The 27,092-nt window shown below is 44.9% G+C and overlaps 1 protein-coding gene across 1 annotated transcript in view; it reads right to left on the bottom strand.

Annotated features, from left to right (window-relative positions):
- MARCHF1 (membrane associated ring-CH-type finger 1) overlaps nucleotides 1–27,092 on the bottom strand; it is a 536,484-nt gene that overhangs the window by 317,277 nt on the left and 192,115 nt on the right. The window contains exon 3 of the mRNA XM_075347363.1: nucleotides 6,146–6,196. Within this exon, the coding sequence (XP_075203478.1) occupies nucleotides 6,146–6,196 (51 nt within the window). The remainder of the gene's footprint in view (nucleotides 1–6,145; nucleotides 6,197–27,092) is intronic.

Raw genomic sequence — 27,092 nt, 5'->3', positions numbered from 1 at the left:
AAGTTCATTTGCAAAGAAAAACTCAACTTTGTCTTTCTTCAAAAAACCTTTTTTTCTATTTTTATACAAAAAAGAGAGTGCAGTGTTTGTTGTTGTGGTATGCATTTTATAGTTTGTTTTTTCAGTTAGCACCTGTTCACATTTGTTGGATGTGGGGTCAGTTTTTTAGATATTTCTAGTGAGTTTTTTTCTGACTGAGCACTCTGCCCTAAGACCTGGCTGTTCATAACCATTATAGCAGGAGCCTAGCTGCCCATACATGTAGATTTAGTGGCATTTAAGTTAGGTTCCCGGATTACAGAGATATACCTTGCTGTTGGTTTCCGGGCTTACATGCATTGGCCAATACGTAAACTAAATATCTCTCTTTTGCAGTAATGCAGTGCCATATTTTCCCTTGTACATTTTTGGCTTTTTCAGTGTGCAGCTGTATGCATTTTATAGTTACTATGTTTTTCAGTTAGCACCTGTTCACATTTGTTGGATGTCCGGGTTAGTTTTTTGGATATTTGTAGACTGTGCAAGCCATCATACTATATGAAAGGTTGTGGGGGCTATCATACTATAGGAGAGGCAGTGTAGGGCATCATACTATGTGGGCAGCTGTGGGGGCTCCCATACTTAGTAGAGGGCTGTAGGCGCTCCTATACTGTGTCTGGGTAACACTGTAAAGCAATGAAAGGGGTACTGAACTGTGTGGGACCAAAAATGAGCTGCGCTAGGAGCAATATTTCTGTATGGGCACATACAAAGGGCAAAGGCAGGTTAGGGTACTGGCTTAGCAAAAAATAATAATTTGCACAATATGTATTTCTTATCTTTTCATTATAGAGGTATGATAATATGTGAACCCATCTATAGGCACTGGGCATGTACAAACTTTACAAAAAAAAGAAATAACACCATCATTGCTGGTTTTTGATTTTAATTTTGCAGTTATATATGCTTTTCTGAATTTCACATTTAGTAAGTTTGCTTTCCACAAAATTGGCAAATATAATATAAGGGGCCATATGCTTTGTGTATACTGTGTCATCTGTTCAAAAGCAGTAATCCAAAAGCATCATTGCATCAAAAGTGTAATCTAGTGTTTTACCATTGTGGTATTTCCTATTCAATATGAATATGCTAAATTTGTCCAAATTTATACAAGTATCCTCTTCCAGAAGCAATGTGTCTTTTAAAGTAAATGTAAATAAGAATACAAAGCCACAACAGTAACTGATTATCTTGATAAGATATGATATATATATATATATATATATATATATATATATATATAGATATTGTGATAACACGCTCGGGCTTCTCCCTTCCAGCTAAACCATACAGACATCAAGCACTGCTTCAACTCACAAGTGCCTCCTACACAGACAGGCTTACTGTGTTGCCCAGATGGAGACCCTCCCCCAACTTCCCAGACTCCTTTTACATCAGTCCTTCACCTCCCATTAATCCATTAGCAGCCAGGTGATCCTGACCAGGCTAAGTCACATAGGACCGATATCGGGGTGAGATATACCTGCCCTCATCCACTAATCCCACATGAGTCTCACAATATATATATACTGTATATATATACACATACAGTACAGACCAAAAGTTTGGACACACTTTCTCCTTCAAAGAGTTTTCTTTATTTTCATGACTCTGAAAATTGCAGATTCACATTGAAGGCATCAAAACTATGAATTAACACATGTAGAATGAAATACTTAACAAAAAAGTGTGAAACAACTGATAATATGTCTTATATTCTAGATCCTTCAAAGTAGCCACCTTTTGCTTTGATTACTGCTTTGCACACTCTTGGCATTCTCTTGATGAGCTTCAAGAGGTAGTCACCTCAAGGCTTCTCTCAAATACCTTGTGTTGCCAGTAGTGGCTGTGAGCGCTATTGCAGTCCACTCATCCCTTTCTTGTGACCCCTGATCTCTTTGATCTCTGGGATCTGGGATTCCAGTTGACCTAAAATCACCACGGCTGGTCCCAGTCTTCCTAAGTGACTGATCTGTGGACAGCGTTTCACCGCTCATCACAGCCCAGCATCTCACATGCTCTCTCCTTCACTGCAGAGTGCCACAAGCAGGAGCAATGCTGAGCTGTGACGAGCAGTGAAACGCCGCCCACAGCCCAGTCACTCAGGAAAACTGGGGTTCGTGCAGTGATGTCAGGTCAAATGGAAGTTGACGTGGCATCACCGTATCCCAATAGCGCCACTCACAGGCACTATTGTCAACACAAGGTATTTGAGAGAAGCCTTGTTTCTCAACATTATATCGATGTAGCTTGGAAAAATAAGTAGTGAATCACCCCTTTAAATTTTTTTTTATGTACTGGTCAAAAAGACGTCCTTTTTTTATGGACTGTCCTGAAATTTCTGTACAGTTAGCAAACCAGGTTTGTGCTTTCCATTGCTGCAGCACAGGGATCCTAAACCTGTCTGGATCATGCCCTCCTATGATGCACTAAAGCTATAGATTAGTACTTGAAGTGATCTATTTAAAAAAGCTAATAAGCAAAGTACAAGCGGTGGCTGGTAACCTATACAAAGAGAATAAAATAATAGAATTAAAAATCTAATAGTGATTTTAGTTATCACTACATATGATTGTGAACAAATAATTGGTATTGAATGTAATGAACTATTGCATATATGTAATATAAATCTTCTTTTTTCTCCTCTCCCTTCCTTTTCATATGGAAATTAGGGGTTTGTGCGTTTGGGATTGGTTTCCTTTATTATGCGTCAAAGAGCATATGACATAAGACACTATAGACATGAGGTAGTACACCTTATACAATGAATAAGGAATAGATCCAAAACTTGTTTGTTTGCACTTATCTCAGTGTGTGCATGGAATTTTTTCTCTTAATTTTTAAAAGTCTGTGTTTTGCTATGACTTTTAAAATGTAACGGAATAAAAATTATGTTTTTAAGAACAACGCTTCCCTGGATTTTCAAGGAAGGAAGGAAAACCAGTATCAGGTTCTTTCTTAAAAGTGTTATCCAAATTTAAAAAAATGTAATAATGTAAGTCCCATGATACTGGTCAACGCAGGCTTACGTTTTAAAATTTTTTTCACGTATGAACCTGATGCTGGATTTCCTTCCTTCCTCCCTCTCCCCAGGTTCAGAGTGGTCATGTGAACACATCTGCTGGGATTTTGATGCTTACTGTGCTGTTACATCGACAGGAGCTTATGCTCGCCTTGTAGACGGGCATCACAGCCGATGTCATGAAGCCACCCTGCTTGGCATGTACAGTGCACCAGAGTCCCCACCTCCCTTCCCCCACACCCTCTCACACATTCCGTACTCTCCCTCGCCACTGCTATGGGACCTGTAAGCTAAGGGGAGGGGCCTGGCAGCGGCTGCCTGCTGTGTAAGTGCCAGCACTGGACTCCTACTTAGGATCGAACGTTCAAATGTTTTGGCATCACAGATGCCAGTACATTTCAAAACACTGATGAGAGGGAGCGCTGAGCTATTTCTCATCACTGTCCTGCTGTCCGTGCTCTCCGACAGTTCAGTAGAGCAGTGACGTCACTACTGTGCTGATATGGGCAGAGCACAGACAGCGGGCGAACGAGGAGCAGTGGCAGGGACTGAGGAAAGGTGACTATATATTTATTCCTTACACGGTGGGGGCTATAATGCTATAATGGGCTGCAGAGAGCTGTGTGGGGGGGGGTGCAGAGCCCTCCGTGGGGGGGTGCAGAGAGCTGTGTGAAGGGGTGCAGAGTGCCATATGGAGGGTGCAGAGCGCTGTGTGGGGGGGTGTAAAGTGCTGTGTGTGGGGTACAGAGCGCCATGTTGGGGGGGCAGAGCACCATTTGGGGGGTGCGGAGCACCTTATGGGGGTGCAGAGTGCCATGTGAAGAGTGCAGAGAGCTGTGTGGGGGGTACAGAGTGCCATGTGGAGGATACAGAGTGCCATATGGAGGGTGCAGAGCATTGTGTGGTGGGTGCAGAGCGCTGTGTGGAGGGTGCAGAGCCCTATGTAGGGCTGTTACTTCCAATTCTGTAGTGATGAGAGGTCAATGCTGGGCAGAATACGAACAGCCAATGAGTGTGCTGAGGGCGGGTCTGGACAGTGAGGCCGGGCAGTGCCAGCTCTGACTGTGAGGTGCAGCATTGGAAGATTTCATAGTTGGTTGAGCTGCAGGTAAATAAAGTGTGTACAGAGAATAAAGTGATAATTCAAGAGGAACAAAAGTTAGAAAACAAAAAAAAATGTAGGGATGTTTTATATGACAATACAGCACAGATTAGCTTAAAAAAATGTTTGAGTTTATGTCGGACAACTCCTTTACTAATATTGCAAAAATCCCCTTTAATCCTCATATTATTATTCTTACAGTATATCATCTTAAAGGGAATTTGTCACCACTTTGACCTTTTCAAACTGTTGATATAGGAATACAGGTTATAGAATGCTGAAAAATGTCATAGCTTTATGTCTTATCTCAGATGCCTTGTTGTTGAAATATCATCTTTTATCACTTTATGTAAAAGAGCTCTTCGTCTATGGGACGGATGTAGCCTAGAAGATAACTCCGCCTCCAGAGATTATATTAAATAAAAGGGGCGTCACCAGTGTCGTGTGTGATGGCTGCTCTCTGCTCTCACTGCAGAGCTTTGTGTGATTATAACTGGCATCTGCAGATTCCCTCTCAGCTTCAGCTTCCATTTCACAGGTAAAGAAGAGAAGACCTCGCATCACCTCCCGTAGGTGCTCAGGAGAAAAAACACAGGTAGACAGTGTTGAAATATTGTTGCAATAATGCACAGCTTTTGTTACCATTTTGTACTCTTAATCTATACATATATATTATTCTTTTGTCTATACAGGGGGATTTTTTGCGTGATTCTTTGGCCTGGTGTTCCCAACATAAGTTTTTGGTACATATTTACCCTTTGGGGGGTCCACTTGCTTGAGACATCTTGTCTATGTTGGTATTTTTAATGTTTTATATTTAATAAAAATTGATTTTATATGCAGTTGCATAATTTGTCAGTGATTAATAATGCAGAGCTGTGAGAGCTACAACAAATGTGTTTGCAAGAAGTCACATTTCATTTCTCCTGTTCTGTTTCCGTTACTTTTCTCACTCTGGTAACACCCCTTTTATTTAAAATAAGCTTTTGAGGCAGAGTAAGGCTATGTGCACACGTAGCGTCTGTCCCTGCAGAAATTTCTGCAGCGATTTGAACAGCACACGTGCGCTTCAAATCGCTGCAGAAAGAGTCCGTAATGAAAAAAAAAAAAGCCGATTTCATGAGCTCTGAGTGCAGCCCCTCCCATAGTCAGAGCAGGGGCTGCATGCAGAGCGCACGGAATAAGTGACATGTCACTTCTTAGAACGCGCGCTTCGGGCAGCAGCCGAAGCGGTGCGCTCTAATACGCCACGTGCGCACGTCTCCTGCATAATCTTCATAGATTGTGCAGGGGACGCAGGACGCATGCAGTTACGCTGCGGTGCAGATCGCAGTGTAACTGCATACAAATACGCAACGTGCGCACATAGCCTTACCTTCCAAGCAGCATTCGCCCCATAGCCTGGAAGAGCTCATTTATATAAAAAGTGATAAAAGATGATTTTTTTTTACAACAAGGTATCTGATATGTGGCAGACAGGTATGATTACTGTCAGCATTCTGTAACCTGAATGCCCATAGTAACAATGTAAAAAAGTCAAAGTGGGGACAGATTCCCTTTTAAATATATTTTATTACAGATTCCACATTGTGTATCCTTGCATTGTGTGACCATGTATATGTAAAACAGTGTACGAATTTTACATAAATTCATTTATTTATAAACATTTGTTACTGGTTGCATCTCATGCATATCAAATAAGAACAAAGAAATGAAACATTTATCCAGTCTTCACATTTGTTCCATTGTCTGGGGTAGATTGTTTGAATAACATGAAAGCAATATGCCATGTTAAAATCTTGACATGTGCAAATTGGATTGGCAGTGTATCATTCTAATTAAAGTCAGAAGAGAAATGTTAAACTGAAGCCGACAGGTGAAATCCAGTATGTGCATATAATGTGCAATAAATAATGTAGCCTAATGCTTGGCACCTCAGTGTACTTTATCAAGCGTAAGAATAGGTAACATTTTTCACGTACCTTTGAAATGTTGCTTGATCGACTTGCTGAGCGCCCCGGGGATTTGTCATTCTGCAAAACAAAATTAGATTACCAAAATAGGTGTGATAAGTATGTAGGATTGTATCTTATGTCCTCACTTTTATCCATGCTGAGTCAATTAGTTTTAATTACGGAGAACTGTGAAGCTTGAACTGTTTTCTTCAATGCTATAATTATCAAAGTATTGTACTTATGGGTAGAGTAACTGACTGCAACCGTAAAATACGCAAAATCAAGATGGATTGTGTCATTATTTACAGTATCTTTTCACATACAACGACTAAACCAAGCATGCTGTGCAATAGGCTAGGACTTCAGGGCGACCCCCAAGCCATCGTAAGAACGGACTGCGTCTTCATTATTTCTTTATGAGACAGAAAGTTGACCTCAAATCACATCCAATAATGCTGTTATGTTACTGTGAATAACAGATGACCGGATTGTGTTCACAGAGTCCAGGACTTTGTAATCATTTCTATGGAGGGAATCAAGGTAAATATCTATGCTAAAAGTAAAAACTACATATTGTTCCTAGGGATGTAATGAAGTCTATATATAACAGCACGTTTTCAAAAAACAATGGGTGCATTGTGGCCGTGGTGGATGGAGAGGAGAGCGAGGCTAGAACTTCGGGAGGAGCTGTGATAGAACACAAGTCAATGAACGTCCTAAGCTCCTCCTCTGAACTCTGACTCATTGTCATGTGTCTTTCTTGGCACTCTTTTTTTGAAAACTTGCTGCTATATAGACCGCATTACTCTTGTAGCCTGTTATATTGGTAGATATCCTGATGAAGAAGTGGGGAGACACTTTGAATCGCGTAGAATAAAACTACCTTCATTACATTTTTCCTGGTTTTAAGTTCTATCTTCAGCAGCACAGTAATAGTTCCACATTAACTTTGTTCCTGACCAGTATAACATTGAAAGCAGATAGATCAGCGAAGACTTAAGTTTGAGTTGAATTTCCTGAAACGCGCACTTTCATGAGAATTTGAATATTTTGAGATTCGATTCACACGTTGCTAAAAATAAATAAATAAATGTACCTTGCACCATTTCCTACACAAGTGAAGCATCAGAGAGAGGGCTAACGTCATTTTGCATTGTTGTGTGGGCTTCACATTGGGCTCTGCAGTTATGACATCTATGCATTAACACACATTGTACAGTGGTGGTCAGTTCCTGGGCCATCACAGATCAGTGTTTCCCAACAGAGCAAAGTTTGTACGGCAGAGTCGTCCTCCATCTCCAAATTCACTGGGTATGTTTCTCTTCTGTAAAGTCTAAGCTCTTATGGTCATAGGGGTCCGCTCTCTTTCTCACTTAGAAAGATTGTAAGCTTTTATAGTAAGAAGGGTCCTCTCTCTTTCTCACCTATAAAGTGTAAGCTCTTATGGTCAGAGGAGTCCTCTCTCTCTCATCTGTACAGTGTAAGATCTTATGGTTAGCAGGGTCCTGTCTCATCTGTAGATTGTAAGCTCTTATAGTCAGTAATGTCCTGTCTCACTCTTGCCTGTGAAATGTAAGCTCTTATGTTCAGCATCGCTCTGATCAGCAGAAATGCTGTATTCCTGTGAGTGCCGGCGCTCTGTTGGCTCTCACAGGAAGTGAGTCATTGGTGGCATCAGGGGTCATCAGCAGATTCCACGCTACCATGGAAACACCATGGTGCCCGTGATCGCTTCAAGGGGCAGACGATGGTGGCAGGGAATGGTGCGATCCTCGCTGCGTCCATTTAAATTGTTCTGTCAGATTTTGACAGCGCAATCTAAGGGGTACTTTGCATGCTGCAACATTGCTAGCTGATTGTAGCGATGCCGAGCGCAATAGTCCCCTCCCCCGTCGCAGATGCAATATCTTGTGATAGCTGCCGTAGCGAACATTATCGCTACGGCAGCTTCACACGCACTTACCTGCCCTGCGACGTCGCTCTGGCTGGCGACCCGCCTCCTTCCTAAGGGGGCAGGTCGTGCGACATCACAGCGACGTCACACGGCAGGCGGCCAATAGAAGCGGAGGGGCGGAGATGAGCGGGACTTAAAAATCCCGCCCACCTCCTTCCTTCCTCATTGCAGTTGGGATGCAGGTAAGGAGATGTTCCTCGCTCCTGCGGCTTCATACACAGCGATGTGTGCTGCCGCAGGAAGGAGAAGCAACATCGTACCTGTCGCTGCAGCAAAATTATGGAAATGACCGACACTACACAGACCACCGATTTACGACGCTTTTGCGATCGTTTGTCGGTGCTTCTAGGCTTTACACGTTGTGACGTCGTTACCGGCACCGGATGTGCGTCACTTTCGATTTGACCCCGACGAGATCGCAGTAGCGATATCGCAACATGCAAAGTACCCCTTAGTGGTTAGCAGGCATGGGTCGATCTCTGAACCACCCTCACCTGTTAGCCGCACAAATCTACTGATTGGATCAGCATATATGTGCGGGGATCACCGGTGGCTCGCGGTGACCAGGGGAAGGCAACCTTGGATGTATATATATGTCTGAGGTCGTGAAGGGGTTAATGAGACAACACTGAAGATATGATACATTGTAAAGTAGTCAGTGTACAGTCTATGACACTGCAGATTTAGTGTGCCCTTTATTTACCTAAACACACAGCCATTAATGACAATACCATTGGCAATAAATGTGAGTACACCCCTAATGGAAAATGGCCAAATTGTGACCAAAGTGTCAATATTTTGTGTGGCCATCATTATTTTCAAGCAATGCCTTAAAGGGAATCTGTCAACAGGTTTTAGCTACCTCATCTGAGAGCTGCATTATGTAGAGTCAGAGACCCTGATCCCAGAGATGTATCACTTACTGAGCTGTTTGCTGCCTTTTTCATAAAATAACTTTTTTCTCTGCTGAAGATCTAGCAGTTATACAGAGCAGATGAATATACTGGACTACCCAGCAGCATATCAAGCAGTTCCCAAATCATACTCTACTGCTAATTAAAAATTGATTTTATCAAAACTACACTAAGAAGCCCAGTAAGTGAAACGCTACTGGATTCAGGATCTCTGCCCCTAAGTTATGCTGCTCTAAGATTAGGTGGCAAAAATCTTGTGGCACATTCCCTTTAACTCTCTTAGGCATTGACTTCATTAGCGCTTCACAGGTTGACTCTTCCGTCCTCCATGACAACATCACAGAGCTGGTGGATGTTAGATACCTTGTGCGCCTCCACCTTCCATTTGAGGATGCCCCACAGATGCTCAATAGGGTTTAGGTCTGGAGACATACTTGGCCAGTCCAGCTTTTTAACCGTCAGTTTCTTTAGCAAGGCAGTGGTCATCTAGGAAGAAGCAAGGAAGAAAATGATCCGGCACTGGTTCCTCGTTAGGATAAAACTTCCATAATCTTTATTAGAAATATTAAAAACATCGTGGAGGCCGAGGTATAAGTCAATACATGGAAACTTTACTCGTTTCAGACTACACCATAAAACCAAAAAGAGTCCTTAATCATAAGTGTCTCTAAGGACTCTTTTTGGTTTTATGGTGTAGTCCGAAACGCGTAAAGTTTCCATGTATTGACTTATACCTCGGCCTCCACGAAGTCTTTAATATTTCTAATAAAGATTATGGAAGTTTTATCCTAACGAAGAACCAGTGCCGGATCGTTTTCTTTCTTGCTATTTTCCATAAACCGGTTGGGACCCACCGGCGGATCCGAGGCACCCGCAAAATCCAGCAGTCCGGGCAGCAGGTGAGCTGAAGGTTTTCTTTATCCATTTGGTCATCTAGGAAGTGTTTGTGGTCGTTATCAAGTTGGAATGCTGCCCTGCAACCCAGTTTCCATAAGGAGGGGATCATATTCCATTTTCACTGTGTCACAGTACATGTTAGTATTCATGTTCCCACAATTAACTGTAGCTCCCCACACCCAGCAGCACTTATGCAACCCCAAGCCATGACATTCTCACCACCATGCTTGACTGTAGGCAAGTCACACTTGTCTTTTTACTCCTCACCTGCTTGCCACCACACATGCTTGACACCATCTGAACCAAATAGGTTTGCATTGATCTAATCAGACCACAGGACATGGTTCCATGCATGTCTTTAGTGTGTTTGTGTTCAGCAAACTATGTTGGAGGCTTACTTGTGCATCATCTTTAGAAAAGACTTCCTTCTGGGACAACAGCCATGCAGACCAGTTTGATGCAGTGTGCGGCATATAGTTTGAGCACTGACAGGCTCATACCCACCACTTTAACCTCTGCAGCAATGCTGGCAGCATTCAAACACCTATTTTGAAAAGATAGCCATTGTGTGGTCTTGGCTAGAGTTGAGCGCGGTTCGCGGTTCGAGGTTCTCCAGTTCTAAGCTCGAGTGATTTTGGGGGCTGTTCGAGATCGAACTAGAACTCGAGCTTTTTGCAAAAGCTCGATAGTTCTAGATACGTTCGAGAACGGTTCTAGCAGCAAAAAGCAGGGCTTTTTACAGCTACAGTGAGCAGGAGCCATCGCTGGCAGCCTGCCAGAAGCTGGTAACCAAGATAAACATCGGGTATCCAAGCAAAGCGCTTTGGTTAGTAACCCGATGTTTATCTTAGTTACGTGCAGGTAGCCCACACTTCCCCGCTCAGCTCGCTCCGCCCCCTCCTGCCCGCGGCATGTACACACACATACATACACACACACACACACAAACCCCCCCCCCCCCCGCTCGGCTTACCTGCGGTGATGAAGTCCCCCCATCCTGACCTCAGCGCTGTCACTGTCCTCCATGGCCGCCGCTTGTCACATCACCTCTCGCTTCCGACCCGAGACTGACTAGCGGTGACGTCACGGACCTCTCGCGATACTTGAGGGGAAGGCGCCGGTCATTGAACTCAGTGACAGGGGCTGTCAGTGTGCTGGAGATCAGCGCAGGTAATGTACCTCGCTGACAGCAGCACTTGTCATGCCCTGCAGTGACCTGGGCTGACCCATTGATGTTAGCTCAGGTCACTGCACTGCTCTCCCAGCCAATGGGGAACATCCTGCTCTTCATTGACTGGGACAGTGTGGATCGTCATGGCAACCCCTTGGATTACAGCAGACCTGGATTTGTTTTTCATTCTAATAAATTGGTTAAAGAGGGAATGTTTTGGGGAGTGTTTTTTCAAATAAAAATGTGTTTGTCGTCTATTTTTTTTATTACTGACTGGGTTGGTGATGTCGGGTATCTGATAGACGCCTGACCTCACCAACCCCATGGTTTGATGCCAGGTGACATTACACATCTGGTATTAACCCCATATATTACTCCGTTTGCCACCGCACCAGGGCGCGGGATGAGCTGGGGCGAAGCACCAGGATTGGCGCATCTAATGGATGCGCCACTTCTGGGGTGGCTGCGGCCTGCTATTTTTAGGCTGGGGAGAGTCCAATAACCATGGACCTCCCTAGTCTGAGAATATCAGGCCCCAGCTGTCTGCTTTACCTTGGCTGGTGATCCAATTTTGGGGGACCCCTACGTGTTTTTTTTTTAAATTATTTATTTAATTTAAAATAACAGCGTGGGGTGCCCTCAGTTTTGGATTACCAGCCAAGGTGAGGTTGCCAGCTGTGGTGTGCAGGCTGCAGCCGTCTGCTTTACCCTAGCTGGCTACAAAACTAGGGGGAACCCTACGTCATTTTTTTTTTCATTTTTTTGGCTAAATACAAAGCTAAGCACCCCTTAGTGCCACATGAAAGGCACCAAAGGGTGCTCCACTTTTTCTCCATTTTTTCTCCACTTTTTCTCCATTTTTTTCTCCACTTTTTCTCCACTTTTTCTCCACTTTTTCTCCACTTTTTCTCTACTTTTTCTCCACTTTTTCTCCACTTTTTTCCATTTTTTTCTCCACTTTTTCTCCACTTTTTCTCCACTTTTTCTCCACTTTTTCTCCATTTTTTCTCTACTTTTTCTCCACTTTTTCTCCACTTTTTTCCATTTTTTTCTCCACTTTTTCTCCACTTTTTCTCCACTTTTTCTCCACTTTTTCTCCATTTTTTCTCTACTTTTTCTCCACTTTTTCTCCACTTTTTTCCATTTTTTTCTCCACTTTTTCTCCACTTTTTCTCCACTTTTTCTCCACTTTTTCTCCATTTTTTCTCTACTTTTTCTCCACTTTTTCTCCACTTTTTTCCATTTTTTTCTCCACTTTTTCTCTACTTTTTCTCCATTTTTTCTCCATTTTTTCTCCACTTTTTCTCCACTTTTTCTCCATTTTTTTCTCCACTTTTTCTCCACTTTTTCTCCACTTTTTCTCCACTTTTTCTCCACTTTTTTTCCATTTTTTTCTCCACTTTTTCTCTACTTTTTCTACATTTTTTTCTCCACTTTTTCTCCACTTTTTCTCCATTTTTTTCTCCACTTTTTCTCCACTTTTTCTCCACTTTTTCTCCACTTTTTCTCCACTTTTTCTCCACTTTTTCTCCATTTTTTTCTCCACTTTTTCTCCACTTTTTCTCCACTTTTTCTCCACTTTTTTTCTCCACTTTTTCTCAACTTTTTCGACATTTTTTTCTCCACTTTTTCTCCACTTTTTTTCCATTTTTTTCTCCACTTTTTCTCCATTTTTTATCCTCTTTTTCTCCACTTTTTTTCCATTTTTTTCTCCACTTTTTCTCTACTTTTTCTACATTTTTTTCTCCACTTTTTCTTCCATTTTTTTTCTCCAATTTTTCTCCACTTTTTCTCCAATTTTTCTCCACTTTTTCTCCACTTTTTCTCCACTTTTTCTCCACTTTTTCTCCACTTTTTCTCCACTTTTTCTCCACTTTTTCTCCACTTTTTCTCCATTTTTTTCTCCAATTTTTCTCCAATTTTTCTCCACTTTTTCTCCACTTTTTCTCCATTTTTTTCTCCACTTTTTCTCCACTTTTTCTCCATTTTTTTCTCCACTTATTCTCCACTTATTCTCCACTTTTTCTCCACTTTTTCTCCACTTTTTCTCCACTTTTTCTCCACTTATTCTCCACTTATTTTCCACTTTTTCTTTATTTTTTCTCCACTTTTTCTCCACTTTTTCTCCATTCTTTTTCTATGGTTGGTCTACCCATTAGCTCTGCCATGCACACTGTAGCTCTACACCTACTGCACATGTTACTTTATGATTGACATCTTTCGTACCAGAGCTGTCTAAGTCTACTCTGACCCCATATTTGTCATTACTATATTGTCCTTGTACTGTATTATGACATTTGTATCATGTGTTTCATTTCTTGCTGTGTTGCAATTTTTTTGCTGCATCCCAATTGTACTTCTACATTGTTCGAGTTTATGTTATTGTTCTCTCACTCTTATGTGATACTGATTATTGTCATTTTTCATGATTACATGCAGATAAGTCCAATCTGACGAAGGCTCAGGCCGAAACGTCATTTGTAACTTGTTTTGGACAAAAACATATATGCTTATGAAAATTTTTTTTTTCTTAATACGGACCAATAAAGAGTGATTTTGCATTACTATCCATTGTGACTTACTGACTTAGTCTGGGAGATTTAGAGTGCCGAGGTTACTCACTAATTTTATCTATTATTACCTCTGAGCACCTATATACCAGTGAGCAGAGCTTCCTCTACAGTAGTTCTCCTGATTAGGCATGCCCTTACCTCATGAGCAGGGCATTGCAGCTTTGGTAGCAACCATTACGACATGGACTCTGCTGCTGTGGACCCGAGAAGAGTGAGTGCAGATTCATTGCACCCACACTCCTCACATGAAGGGTCCGCACTCCTAGAAAATAGGGGATAGGTTCCCTGAGTGTCTCCCCCCCATATTCTAGACGGTCCAGAGTCGTCGTGGGACCCCTTTATTTTTTTTCTTACAATAAATTTGTGAAAGAGGAAATGTTTTGGGGACTGTTTTTTCAAATAAATTTCTTTTGTCGATTTTTTTTTTTTGTTAGTACTGACAGTTTATGATGTTGAGTATCTAATAGACGCCATGACATCACAAACTGCTGGGCTTGATCTCAGGTTACTTTATAGCTAGTATCAACCCGATTTATTACCCCGTTTGCCACTGCACCAGGGCACGGGATGAGCTGGGGTGAAGCGCCAGGATTGGCGCATCTAGTGGATGCACCACGTCTGGGGTGCCTGCGGCCTGCTATTTTTAGGCTGTGAAGGCCCAATAACTATGGACCTTCCCACCCTGAGAATACCAGACCACAGCTGTCCGCTTTACCTTGGCTGGTGATCCAATTTGGGGGGGACCCTACTTTTATTGTGTAATTATTAATTTTTATACAATAATTATAAAAAAGAGCCTGAGGGGACCTCCACATTGGATCCCCAACCACGGTAAAGCTGCCAGCTGTGGTTTTCAGGCTACAGCCGTCTGCTTTACCCTAGCTGGCTATCAAAAATGGGGGGACCCAACGTCATTTTTTTTTTTAACTATTTTTTAAATAGAAAAAATTAATGGGCTTCCCTGTATTTTGATTGCCAACCAAGGTAACGGCAGGCAGATGGGGGTGGCAACCCATAGCTGTCTGCTTTATCTGCGCTGAGAATCAAAAATACCGCGGAGCGCTACGTCATTTTTTTAAAGATTTATTTTTACAGCACTGTGATGTCCAGCAATCAAAATACAGGGAAGCCCATTTTATTTTTAGTTATTTAAATAAATAATTAAAAAAAATTTATATGGGCTCCCGCTGCATTTTTTGTATTGCTAGCTAAGGGTAATCCAAGCAGCTACTGGCTGCTAACCCCCACTGCTTGGTGTTACCTTCACTGGCAATGGAAAATCCAGGGAAGCATTTTTTATTTTTTTTGCCAAAAAACTACAAAAAAAGGACGTGAGCTTCGCCATATTTTTGTATGCTAGCCAGGTATAGCAGGCAGGTGCTGGAAGAGTTGGATACAGCGCCAGAAGATGGCGCTTCTATGAAAATGCCATTTTCTGAGGCGGCTGCAGACTGCAATTCGGAGCAGTGGGGCCCAGAAAGCTCAGGCCAACCTGTGCTGCGGATTCCAATCCCCAGCTGCCTAGTTGTACCTGGCTGGACACAAAAATGGGGCGAAGCCTACGTCATTTGTTTTCTAATTATTTCATGAAATTCATGAAATAATAAAAAAAGGGCTTCCCTTTATTTTTGGTTCCCAGCCGGGTACAAATAGGCAACAGGGGGTTGGGGGCAGCCGTTCCTGCCTGCTGTACCTGGCTAGCATACAAAAATATGGCGAAGCCCACATAATTTTTTCAGGGGGCAAAAAACTTCCGCATACAGTCCTGGATGGAGTATGCTGAGCCTTGTAGTTCTGCAGCTGCTGTCTATCTGTATGGAGAAGAGCAGACAGCAGCTGCAGAACTACAAGGCTCAGCATACTCCATCCAGGACTGTATGCAGAATTTTTTTGCCCACCAAAAAAATGACGTGGGCTTCGCCATATTTTTGTATGCTAGCCAGGTACAGCAGGCAGCCACGGGCTGCCTCCAACCCCCAGTTGCCTATTTGTACCCGGCTGGGAACCAAAAATATAGGGAAGCCCGTTTTTTTTAATTATTTCACTTATTTCATGAAATAATTAAAAAACAAATGACGTGGGCTTCGCCCCATTTTTGTGTCCAGCCGGGTACAACTAGGCAGCTGGGGATTGGAATCCGCAGCACAGGTTAGCCCGAGGTTTCTGGGCGCCTCTGCTGCGGATTTCAGTCCGCAGCCGTCCCAGAAAATGGCGCTCTCATAGAAGCGCCATCATCTGGCGCTGTATCCAACTCTTCCAACAGCCCTGGAGCCGGGTGGCTTGTTGGGTAATCATGAGTTAATACTGGCTTTGTTTTACTAGCCAGTATTAAGCCAGAGATTCTTAATGTCAGGCACATTTGACCCGGCCATTAAGAATCTCCAATAAGGGGTTAAAAAAAAGACACCACACAGAGAAAAAATACTTTAATAGAAATAAATACACAGACACATTAGAGACTCCATCTTTATTACCCCCTGTCAGCCCTCCACGATCCTGCTCTTCTGTCTTCTTTCTTTCTAGTGTAGTAGTAGTGACGATTGTAGTGAGGATGAGGTTCCCCAGCCCATCATGGGCTGAGGCATCTCATCCTCACTACAATCCTCACTAGTGTAGTAGTAGTGACGATTGTAGTGAGGAGGATGATGTGCACCAGCCCATCATGGGCTGGGGAACCTCATCCTCAGTACAATCCTCACTACAATCGGGAAGCAGCGTGTAGCCTTCACTCCGTGAGTGATCACTGCTGGCTGTCAGCGGTAACAGCGGTAACGCTGACAGACGCGTTACCATAGCAACGGTGCTCTCGGAGCCGCGGTTAGCGGTGACGTCACCGCTAACTGCGTTGCTATGGCAACGGTGATCTCCGTTAATGACCGGCTGTGTCAGCCGGTCCCTAACGGAACGGGGAGTAGACCGTGTGCTAGAGCATGTCGCCGGTACACGGCGATACACATATGTGCACCGTGTACCGGAGAGATGCACTCGCAGGTCCTACATGACGTGTCATAGTCATGTGACCAGTCTGTAGCCAATGAGATAATAGCCACGTGACTGGTCACATGGCTTTTTTGACGTCACGATAGGTCCTGCATCTCTGCTGGCAGTGCAGGTCACCGGGAGGATTCAGCGATCATCGGATGGAATAGCGGCAGGAGACAGAGTGCAGAAGGGATCGCGAGGACCGGTAAGTGTTATGGCAATGTTTATTAACTGTTTGTGTACATTTATAATGCATTTTTATGTGTTTGTGATTGCCTCCCATTATAGCCTATACGTTCGAGTTTGGTTCGTCGAACGTTCGATGAACCGAACTCGAACGGGACCCCCGTTCGGCGAGCCGACCTCGAGCCGAACCGGGACCGGTTCGCTCATCTCTAGTCTTGGCCACTGTACTACAGCTTAATTTCCTGGTTTAGGCAATCTTTTTATAGCATAGGCTATCTTTATGAAGTGCACCAATTCTTTTTTTCAGATTCTCTGTTGAACGTCCAGTGACCAGAATGAGAAAGGGTTTTAGCGATAACATCAAAAGTAACACATCTGCTCCCTATTGACACCTGATACTTTGTAACACTAAGGAGTCACATGACACCGGGGAGGGAAAATGGCTTATTTGGCACAATTTGGCCTTTTTTACTTAAAGGTATACTCAGAGAGCAATTTAGACATTAATGGCTGTGTGTTGAGTTATTTAGATAGCACACCAAATTTACACTGTTATACAAGCTGTACACTGACTATGTTACATTGTATCAAAGTATCATATCTTCATTGTTGTCCCATGAAAATATATAATTAAATATTTACAATAATGTGGGGAGAAATAATATAGTGTCTAATAGCAATATGGACAACAATTTTAGCCATGGATAGCTGCCTCTGATCAGGTGCAAAATCCTATTGAATGAATATTGAAGAGGACGGAGTCAATTCCACATTGTACAGCACTGAATACCTAAAATGGCTAGATACTTTTTGTTGAGTCACACATGAAGCCAACTTTGATAATCACTTGTACTTTTTCATGAGAGAAGACAATACTGCAGAAGTAATGTATTGTCCAGTTTAATGTGTCTTGACGCACACGCGCGCGCGCGCACACACACACACACACACACACACACACACACACACACGTGTGTATATATTTTTATTTTTTGGCTTTTTTAGTTACTCAGCCTTATCTCCTATATACTATACGCTACTTATAATTTCTTATATTTTTTCTCTTTAGCTATTTCCTCAGTTTCTTTCCTTATCTATTTTCCTCCATATCCGTTAACCATTGGGCCTGTTTGTTTATTGCCTTGTTCCAATGGAGATTTTCATTCTCGACATCATATCCCACCAGCGCCAACCACCTACTTTACTGAAGTAATGTGATGTTGCTGAGACAGAACAACATGTGGGAAAGCAGGTAATCAGCTTTTGTCTGGGAGACTGAGACACTTCTCCTAAGTGCAAATAAACCCGTTATCTACATGTGACAGTTTTTTTTTTTTTCACCCTGTATACCCTGTATTCATTGTATTAACCCTCATGTGGACGTAACCTTTCTATAACCTGCTAGCAAGCTCAGCTCAGTCTCTCCTGCTCAGCATTAATTACACAGAAAATAAAGAGAAAGAACTATGCAGCATTCATAAGTGTTGTGCTTCAGTGATTTAAGAAAGCAGTCAGTGATGTCTGGCACTGCTGACCTTACTAACTGCGAACTATAAGAAGCACATAACGTTTGGCAAGATGTTATATTTATCTAAAGTGCATCTTATAGTCAGAAAAATACAGTATACATTTTGTACAATTTTATGTTATCTACAATTCTACTGTGATGATATGCGACTAGGTGTCACTAGAAGCTACTAGAGAAAGGGAAGTCAAACACACTGGTGGTCAGAAGCCAGAAAGTCAGATAAGGTACAAAGGGAGCAAGCAGACCAAGGGTCAGGGTACAAGCCAGAGGTCAGAAGCCAGAAACTCAGATAATGTATACAGGGAGCGAGCAGAGCCGAGGTCAGGGTTCAAGCCAATGGTCAGAAGCAAGGAAGTCAAATAAGGTACACAAGGAGCGAGCAGAGCCGAGGTCAAGGTACAGGCTGGAGGTCAAAAGCCAGAGGGATAACGTCAGAGTCAGGGGCACAGGCAGAGAAGGGTAACAAAGGTCTGGAATACGGAGGCAAGATCAGAACAACAAAACTCACGGGAGCCAGAGAACTCACTGCAAAGCAGGAAATATGACTGATAGCATTCCGGGTCAAGTTGTTTTCTAATGAAGCCGAGCACTCACTTGGAACAAGATGCCTCAACACATGCCCTCCCCACACCAGCGCAGGACTTGAAGGCTGTGAAGCAACCTGTCAGCTGGAGCATAATACAGATACCAGTCTGTTATGTACTGTTAATGATTGTTGTATGTATACCCTCTTTCACTGTAAAGCGCCATGGAATAAATGGCGCTGTAATAATAAATAATAATAATAACATTGGCTCTGCTGGAGAGCAGAGCACTGCAGATCATGACATCTACATTTCTGTTAAAGTTTTAAAGGGGATCATGACTTTTGCTTGATGACATTGGCTTTTTGATAATGTTCACTTGTTCAATGTATATTTATGTATATATTTAGATATATATATATATATACTAGAAGGTGGCCCGATTCTACGCATCGGGTATTCTAGAATTTACGTATTGTGTAGTTAATGTATGATTTTTGTTATATATATATATATAGATGTTGTTGTGTGTAGTTACCAAGTGTTTGTGTAGGGCGCTGTACATGTTCTGGGTGTTGTCTGGGTGTGACGGGGGGTGAGAGCGGTGTTGTATGTGTGTTGCGTGTGTTGCGTTGTTTGTGGAGCGCTGTGTGTCTGTAGCGTTGTGTGTGTGTGTTGCGCGGTTTGTGTGGGGTGTGGTGTGTTTTGGGGGGAGGTATGTTTTGTGCAATGTGTGTGTGTTGCGTGGTATGTGCGTATATTTATGTATGCCGCGGTGTTTGTGTGTTGGGTGTTGTGTGTGTGCAGCGTTGTCTGTGTGTGTGGGTGTCTGTGTACGGCGGTGTTTGTGGTTCCCAGTGTGTGTGTGGTGTGTTGTGTGTGTGTGTTGGGGGGAGGTGTGCACCTCCCATCGTGCTCCATCCCCCATGCTGCGCACCCCCCATCGTGCTCCATCCGCCATGCTGCGCACTCCCAAACGTGCTCCATCCGCCATGCTGCGCACTCCCAAACGTGGTCCATCCGCCAGGCTGCGCACTCCCAAACGTGCTCCATCCGCCATGCTGCGCACTCCCAAATGTGCTCCATCCGCCATGCTGCGCACTCCCAAACATGCTCCATCCGCCATGCTGCGCACTCCCAAACGTGCTTCATCCGCCATGCTGCGCACTCCCAAACATGCTCCATCCGCCATGCTGCGCACTCCCAAACATGCTCCATCCGCCATGCTGCGCACTCCCAAACGTGGTCCATCCGCCATGCTGCGCAGTCCCAAACGTGTTCCATCCGCCATGCTGCGCACTCCCAAACGTGCTCCATCCGCCATGCTGCGCACTCCCAAACGTGCTCCATCCGCCATGCTGCGCACTCCCAAACGTGGTCCATCCGCCATGCTGCGCAGTCCCAAACGTGCTCCATCCGCCATGCTGCGCACTCCCAAACGTGCTCTATCCCCCATGCTGCGCACCCCCCATCGTGCTCCCAGCCTCCCCCAGCATCAGCCTCCCCCTCCCAGCCTCCCCCAGCATCAGCCTCTCTCCTCCCAGCCTCCCCCAGCATCAGCCTCCCCCAGCATCAGCCTCTCTCCTCCCAGCCTCCCTTCTCCCAGCCTCCCCAGCATCAGCCTCCCACAGCATCAGCCTCTCTCCTTCCAGCCTCCCCCAGCATCAGCCTCCCCCAGCATCAGCCTCTCTCCTCCCAGCCTCCCCCAGCATCAGCCTCCCCCAGCATCAGCCTCCCCCAGCATCAGCCTCTCTCCTTCCAGCCTCCCCCAGCATCAGCCTCCCCCAGCATCAGCCTCTCTCCTCCCAGCCTCCCCTAGCATCAGCCTCCCCCAGCAGCAGCCTCTCTCCTCCCAGCCTCCCCCAGCATCAGCCTCTCTCCTTCCAGCCTCCCCCAGCATCAGCCTCCCCCTCCCAGCCTTCCCCAGGATCAGCCTCTCTCCTCCCAGCCTCTCTACTCCCAGCCTCCCTCAGCATCAGCCTTCCCCTCCCAGCCTCCCTCAGCATCAGCCTTCCCCAGCATCAGCCTCTCTCCTCCCAGCCTCCCCCAGCATCAGCCTCTCTCCTTCCAGCCTCCCCCAGCATCAGCCTTCCCCTCCCAGCCTTCCCCAGGATCAGCCTCTCTCCTCCCAGCCTCCCCCTCCCAGCCTCCCTCAGCATCAGCCTTCCCCTCCCAGTCTCCCCCAGCATCAGCCTCCCCCTCCCAGCCTTCCCCAAGATCAGCCTCTCTCCTCCCAGCCTCCTCCAGCACGCCGTGCTCCTCTGCCGACACTCACAGATCCGATTGCATACACTCACACACACCCGATCGCATACACTCACACACACCCGATCGCATACACTCACACACACACACACACTGACGATATCGCACATCCACGCTCACACTCACAACATCCGGAGATACCACATGCTTCTGGCCATGTGATCCTCCGGCAGGTCCTGGAAGGTCACAACAGCACAGTATCGAGGCCGAGAAGCAAGCGATATCTCCGGATGCTGTGAGTATGTAGATGCAATGTGATGTGTGTGAGGTGTGTGTGAGAGTGAGTGTGAGCCGGTGTACACTGGTAACTATGATACACATCGGGTAACCAAGGGACCTTAGTTACCCAATGTGTATAATGGTTACCAGCGTTCACGGCCTCCGTCAAGATCCCAGCATCGCAAGGTTATGTCTGGCGCTGCTGGGATCGTGACGGAGCCGGTGTACACTGGTAACTATGATACACATCGGGTAACCAAGGGACCTTAGTTACCCGATGTGTATAATGGTTACCAGCGTTCACGGGCTCCGTCAAGATCCCAGCATCGCAAGGTTATGTCTGCGATATCCCAGGATGTTGTGAGTGTGTGGATGTGATGTGTGAGGTGTGTGTGAGAGTGAGTGTGATCTGATGTGTGTGTGTGTACTCACCTGGGAGTCGGAGCTCCGTGTCAGTTGGGCCAGAGCGAGCGTGCATTGCGTGAGGGGGGCGGGGCCTGCAGAGAGCCGGGGCGAGAGGCCAATCCGTGTGGGGGGGGCGGGGCCATGGCGAGCCCAGCGGCCAATCAGCTTTGTGTCACCGTAAGGACACAATTTTGGAGCATGACAGACAGACAGACAGAATAAGGCAATTATATATATATATATATATATATATATATATATATATATATATATATATATATACCTGAATACATATATTGGAATATTATTGTTTTCTTATGTCACATTGTTATTGTTCACAGTGCAAGTTTGAAAAAGATCACATTGACCGAAATGTCACATTTTGCACATCTGTTGACCGTGTACTGCAATAAATTAAATTTTATTTGTTATTGGAGTTACCATTTTTCTCTACATACATTATGGAGTGGAACCCTATCTGAGCATCCTGCATACTTAGGAGTGTCATATTAACATATTTATATTGTTAGAATTGGTTACTGATACACCTGACTGTAATTGTATAAAATCCTTGACTTTGTGCAAACATGTAGAAGAATTTATGCTGATTTGAAGACGAGGTCTTGAAGGCTGGTCACACAAACTACTGATTTGATTTTGATTTGTCTTTTGATCATTGATTCCATTTTGATAATTAGAAAAAATGGAATATTAACACCTCTACTTTTTAATGTATGGAAAAGGAAAAATCATTTGAAATTATGATTAGGAAAAGTTAACTATTGATTGGAAGTTTCGGATGTCTAATGTTGTCTTCTTTTTTGAAAGATACCCACAAGACTCATATTGTCTTGCATAATTTCAATGAAATTGGCTTTGAAACTATCAGTCATCCACCATATTCTCATGATTTGGCACCATCTGATTATTATTTGTTTCTGAAACTAAAAAAAATTATTAGAAGGACGAAATGTACGACAAACAGAGTCTAAAGGCCGCTTTACACGCTGCGATATCGTTACCGATATCGCTAGAGTGCGTACCAGCCCCCATCGGTTGTGCAAATCGCTGACCGTGGTGCACAACATTGCTCAGACCCGTCACACTACTTACCTGTCAAGCGACGTCGCTATGACCGGCGAACCGCCTCCTTTCTAAGGGGGTGTTTCGTTCGGCATCACAGCGACGTCACTAAGCGGGTGCCCAATAGAAGCAGAGGGGCGGAGATGAGCGGGACATAACATCCCGCCCACCTCCTTCCTTCCGCATTGCCGGCGGCCACAGGTAAGGTGAGGTTCATCGTTCCTGCGGTGTCACACATAGCGATGTGTGCTGCTGCAGGAACGACAAACTACATCGTACACGCAGCAGCAACGATAATTGGGAATAGGGGGGCATGTCAGCGATTAGCGATGTAGCGTGTAAAGCGGCCTTTAGTTTGCAGAACAGGGAACATTTTCTTTTCTTAGGATTAGAATTACTTTTTAATCAGTGCATTAAATGAATAGCATTGATAGGTGATTATGTTAAATAAAATAGTATTACTTTGAAAACATGTCGTTTTTTTCTTGCTTAAGTCAACTATCTATCAATATCCCTCCTTATGCGGCCTGTCTAAGCGATTAGATTTGTTTAACCAGAAAACTACGTCTCGTAATCATCATTCATTCTCTATGTTAGGTTGAAAGGATTTTCAGTATTGATGTTTCTTCCTTACACAATTGTTCTAGCTAGTCCATTAAGGCCCCTATTACATTTGCATAATGATTCATAATGGAACATAAATTGCACAATGAATCGCAACTATGTCTGATCGAATGGCAAAAAGCGTGCGGCACTAGTTTTGAAATGTGAAAGAACTACAGACAAGAGGTCTTGACTAGAGATGAGCGAACCGGTCCCGGTTCGGCTCGAGGTCGGTTCGCCGAACGGAGGTCCCGTTCGAGTTCGGCTCGTCGAACGTTCGACGAACCGAACTCGAACTGCATAGGAAACAATGGCAGGCAATCACAAACACAGAAAAACACCTAGAAAACACCCTCAAATGTGTCCAAAAGGTGACAAACAACTCACAACACAACACAAACACATGGGAAAGTGACAAGGACATATACTCATGCGAAAACAAAACAGCTGGACAAGGAAAAAGAGGAGGACACACAGATATATGAGTATATGCAAGGAAACATCGATTCCATTATTGTGCAACTTGAGCCCTGCTCATTTTAGGCTTCCAATCTGGATAAATTGCCTGAGCTCGCCACGTACGCCTTGGGGATCTTGTCGTGTCCTGCAGCCAGCGTTCTCTCGGAACCTGTCTTCAGTGCTGCTGGGGGTCTGCTGGCAGATAAGCACACGTGTCTGTCCACTGACAATGTGGACATGGCTCTCAGAGGACTTTTCTTCCCCTGGGTCAGCCAGGGGACGGGAAAGGCACGCGTATTTTTGAGAGTGCTTCATGCAAAGCATCTTTTTCTTTTTCAAAAGGGGGCTCAACCGATGCCAGTCAAGTGGGGTGTGTGTGGCCCAGTTAGTGGAAACGAGGGAGACTGTGGTTGGAGTCCCCTCGCTGTGTTTCTAAAAGAACCAAGATGAACAAGTCATGGCTCTCAGAGGACTTTTCTTCCCCTGGGTCAGCCAGGGGACGGGAAAGGCACGCGTATTTTTGAGAGTGCTTCATGCAAAGCATCTTTTTCTTTTTCAAAAGGGGGCTCAACCGATGCCAGTCAAGTGGGGTGTGTGTGGCCCAGTTAGTGGAAACGAGGGAGACTTTGGTTGGAGTCCCCTCGCTGTGTTTCTAAAAGAACCAAGATGAACAAGTCATGGCTCTCAGAGGACTTTTCTTCCCCTGGGTCAGCCAGGGGACGGGAAAGGCACGCGTATTTTTGAGAGTGCTTCATGCAAAGCATCTTTTTCTTTTTGAAAAGGGGCATCAACTGATGTCAGTCAAGTGGGGTGTGTGTGGCCCAATTAGTGGAAACGAGGGAGACTGTGGTTGGAGTCCCCTCGCTGTGTTTCTAAAAGAACCAAGATGAACAAGTCATGGCTCTCAGAGGACTTTTCTTCCCCTGGGTCAGCCAGGGGACGGGAAAGGCACGCGTATTTTTGAGAGTGCTTCATGCAAAGCATCTTTTTCTTTTTCAAAAGGGGGCTCAACCGATGCCAGTCAAGTGGGGTGTGTGTGGCCCAGTTAGTGGAAACGAGGGAGACTGTGGTTGGAGTCCCCTCGCTGTGTTTCTAAAAGAACCAAGATGAACAAGTCATGGCTCTCAGAGGACTTTTCTTCCCCTGGGTCAGCCAGGCGACGGGAAAGGCACGCGTATTTTTGAGAGTGCTTCATGCAAAGCATCTTTTTCTTTTTGAAAAGGGGCATCAACTGATGTCAGTCAAGTGGGGTGTGTGTGGCCCAATTAGTGGAAACGAGGGAGACTGTGGTTGGAGTCCCCTTGCTGTGTTTCTAAAAGAACCAAGATGAACAAGTCATGGCTCTCAGAGGACTTTTCTTCCCCTGGGTCAGCCAGGGGACGGGAAAGGCACGCGTATTTTTGAGAGTGCTTCATGCAAAGCATCTTTTTCTTTTTCAAAAGGGGGCTCAACCGATGCCAGTCAAGTGGGGTGTGTGTGGACCAGTTAGTGGAAACGAGGGAGACTGTGGTTGGAGTCCCCTCGCTGTGTTTCTAAAAGAACCAAGATGAACAAGTCATGGCTCTCAGAGGACTTTTCTTCCCCTGGGTCAGCCAGGGGACGGGAAAGGCACGCGTATTTTTGAGAGTGCTTCATGCAAAGCATCTTTTTCATTTTGAAAAGGGGCATCAACTGATGTCAGTCAAGTGGAGTGTGTGTGGCCCAATTAGTGCCAACGAGGGAGACTGTGGTTGGAGTCCCCGCGCTGTGTTTTACATGCTTTTAGAAGGGCATGACATGGCTTAGAGGTTGACTTTCAGCATCTGGAAACTGTTGGCTACCAAAATGCTGCCTTTCCAACCTTTTTAACCGAGGATTTTCGAGACCTTATGCCCATCGCAGTGCCCCAAGAGCCGATGCCCAGGCGCCACTCCTTCTCCAACAAAGGCGTGCACGCGCTACACCAGCATGTCGCACTAAACATCACTGATTCCTTGAGAAACTCTGTGTGACAGGGTGCATTTCACCACAGATAATTGGCCCAGTAAGCATGGACAGGGGCGTTACATGTCGCTGACTGGGCAATGGGTTACTGTGGGGAGAGATGGAGAAGGGTCTGCTGTACAAGTCTTGCCGTCCCCACGAGTTGTTTCAATCCTTCTTCTGTATGTAGAAGTTAATACACTGCTTCTGCCTCTTCAACCTCGTGTGGGTCCTCCACCTTGGCGCAAACCCTGTGTGGTCAGGCCACCCTTCCTTGTAACTGCGCACAAGGACTACCACACACCTCCTTACTATGCTGGCAGCAGAGCTCAATGCCATCAGGCGGTCAAAGTTTTACTTTGAAATGTATGGGAAATGTGAGTCACACCGCTGAGAAGTTGTGGACGGTTAGCTCTGGAGACCGAGTTTCATCAATGGTTGTCTCCACTCAACCAGCAGCCAGGGAAGGCCGGGTGCGACAATGATGCAAACATGGGTGCGGCCCTTCGCTGTGACAATGTGACACACGTGCCTTGTGTGGTTCACGTGTTGAACCTGGTTGTCCAGCAATTTTTAAAGCACTATCCTGGCCCACATGGCCTTCTGCAGAGAGCACGATGTAACGCCTTCCTTGATACACACACTCAGATGGGCTGTAAATGATAGGCTAGAGGGAAGCCACTCACCAAGCAGGACCCCTAGAACCCTGAAACCCTTTAACCCCTATACAGGGATTAGGAATTGCACAGGGCCCAAGGTGATTAATACCTGTGGAAGGCTGCAGTTCCAGAGAATAGTAGTCAGGCAGGGTCAAAACATTAATTGAGGAACAGGAACAGAATGGGACGGCCAGGACTTAATCAGAAAACAAGCAGAGGTGAAATGCGGATCGGCCAACAAGGTACATAAACAGCAAGCAGGAAAAGTAGTCAGGTAACAAGCACACAAAATCATAAAACTGAACTGGGGGTAAAAGCAGAGCTATGTCTGGCAGTGGTCTGCAGACAGGATGGGCATAAAAAAGGGTGTGGTGTCTTCCCATTGGTTGTAGCTGAATGATGGTATTTCATCTGTGAGATACCCACCAGCTACATTCAGCCAGAGATTCTGCATCTGTCAAGGTAATGCAGCCCAGTGGGTGAGCATAACCTGCGTCCACCTGCGTCGCTGGCATCGACTCCTCTCCCATCATCAGCACTATTCATGAAAGGAACACGTTGTCACCTGGCGACCAGAGTACAAATTGACG

The sequence above is a fragment of the Anomaloglossus baeobatrachus genome, chromosome 1 (assembly GCF_048569485.1).
Source record: "Anomaloglossus baeobatrachus isolate aAnoBae1 chromosome 1, aAnoBae1.hap1, whole genome shotgun sequence".
In the NCBI taxonomy this organism is placed as follows: Eukaryota; Metazoa; Chordata; class Amphibia; order Anura; family Aromobatidae; genus Anomaloglossus; species Anomaloglossus baeobatrachus.
This window is presented reverse-complemented; position numbering and strand designations above follow the sequence as displayed.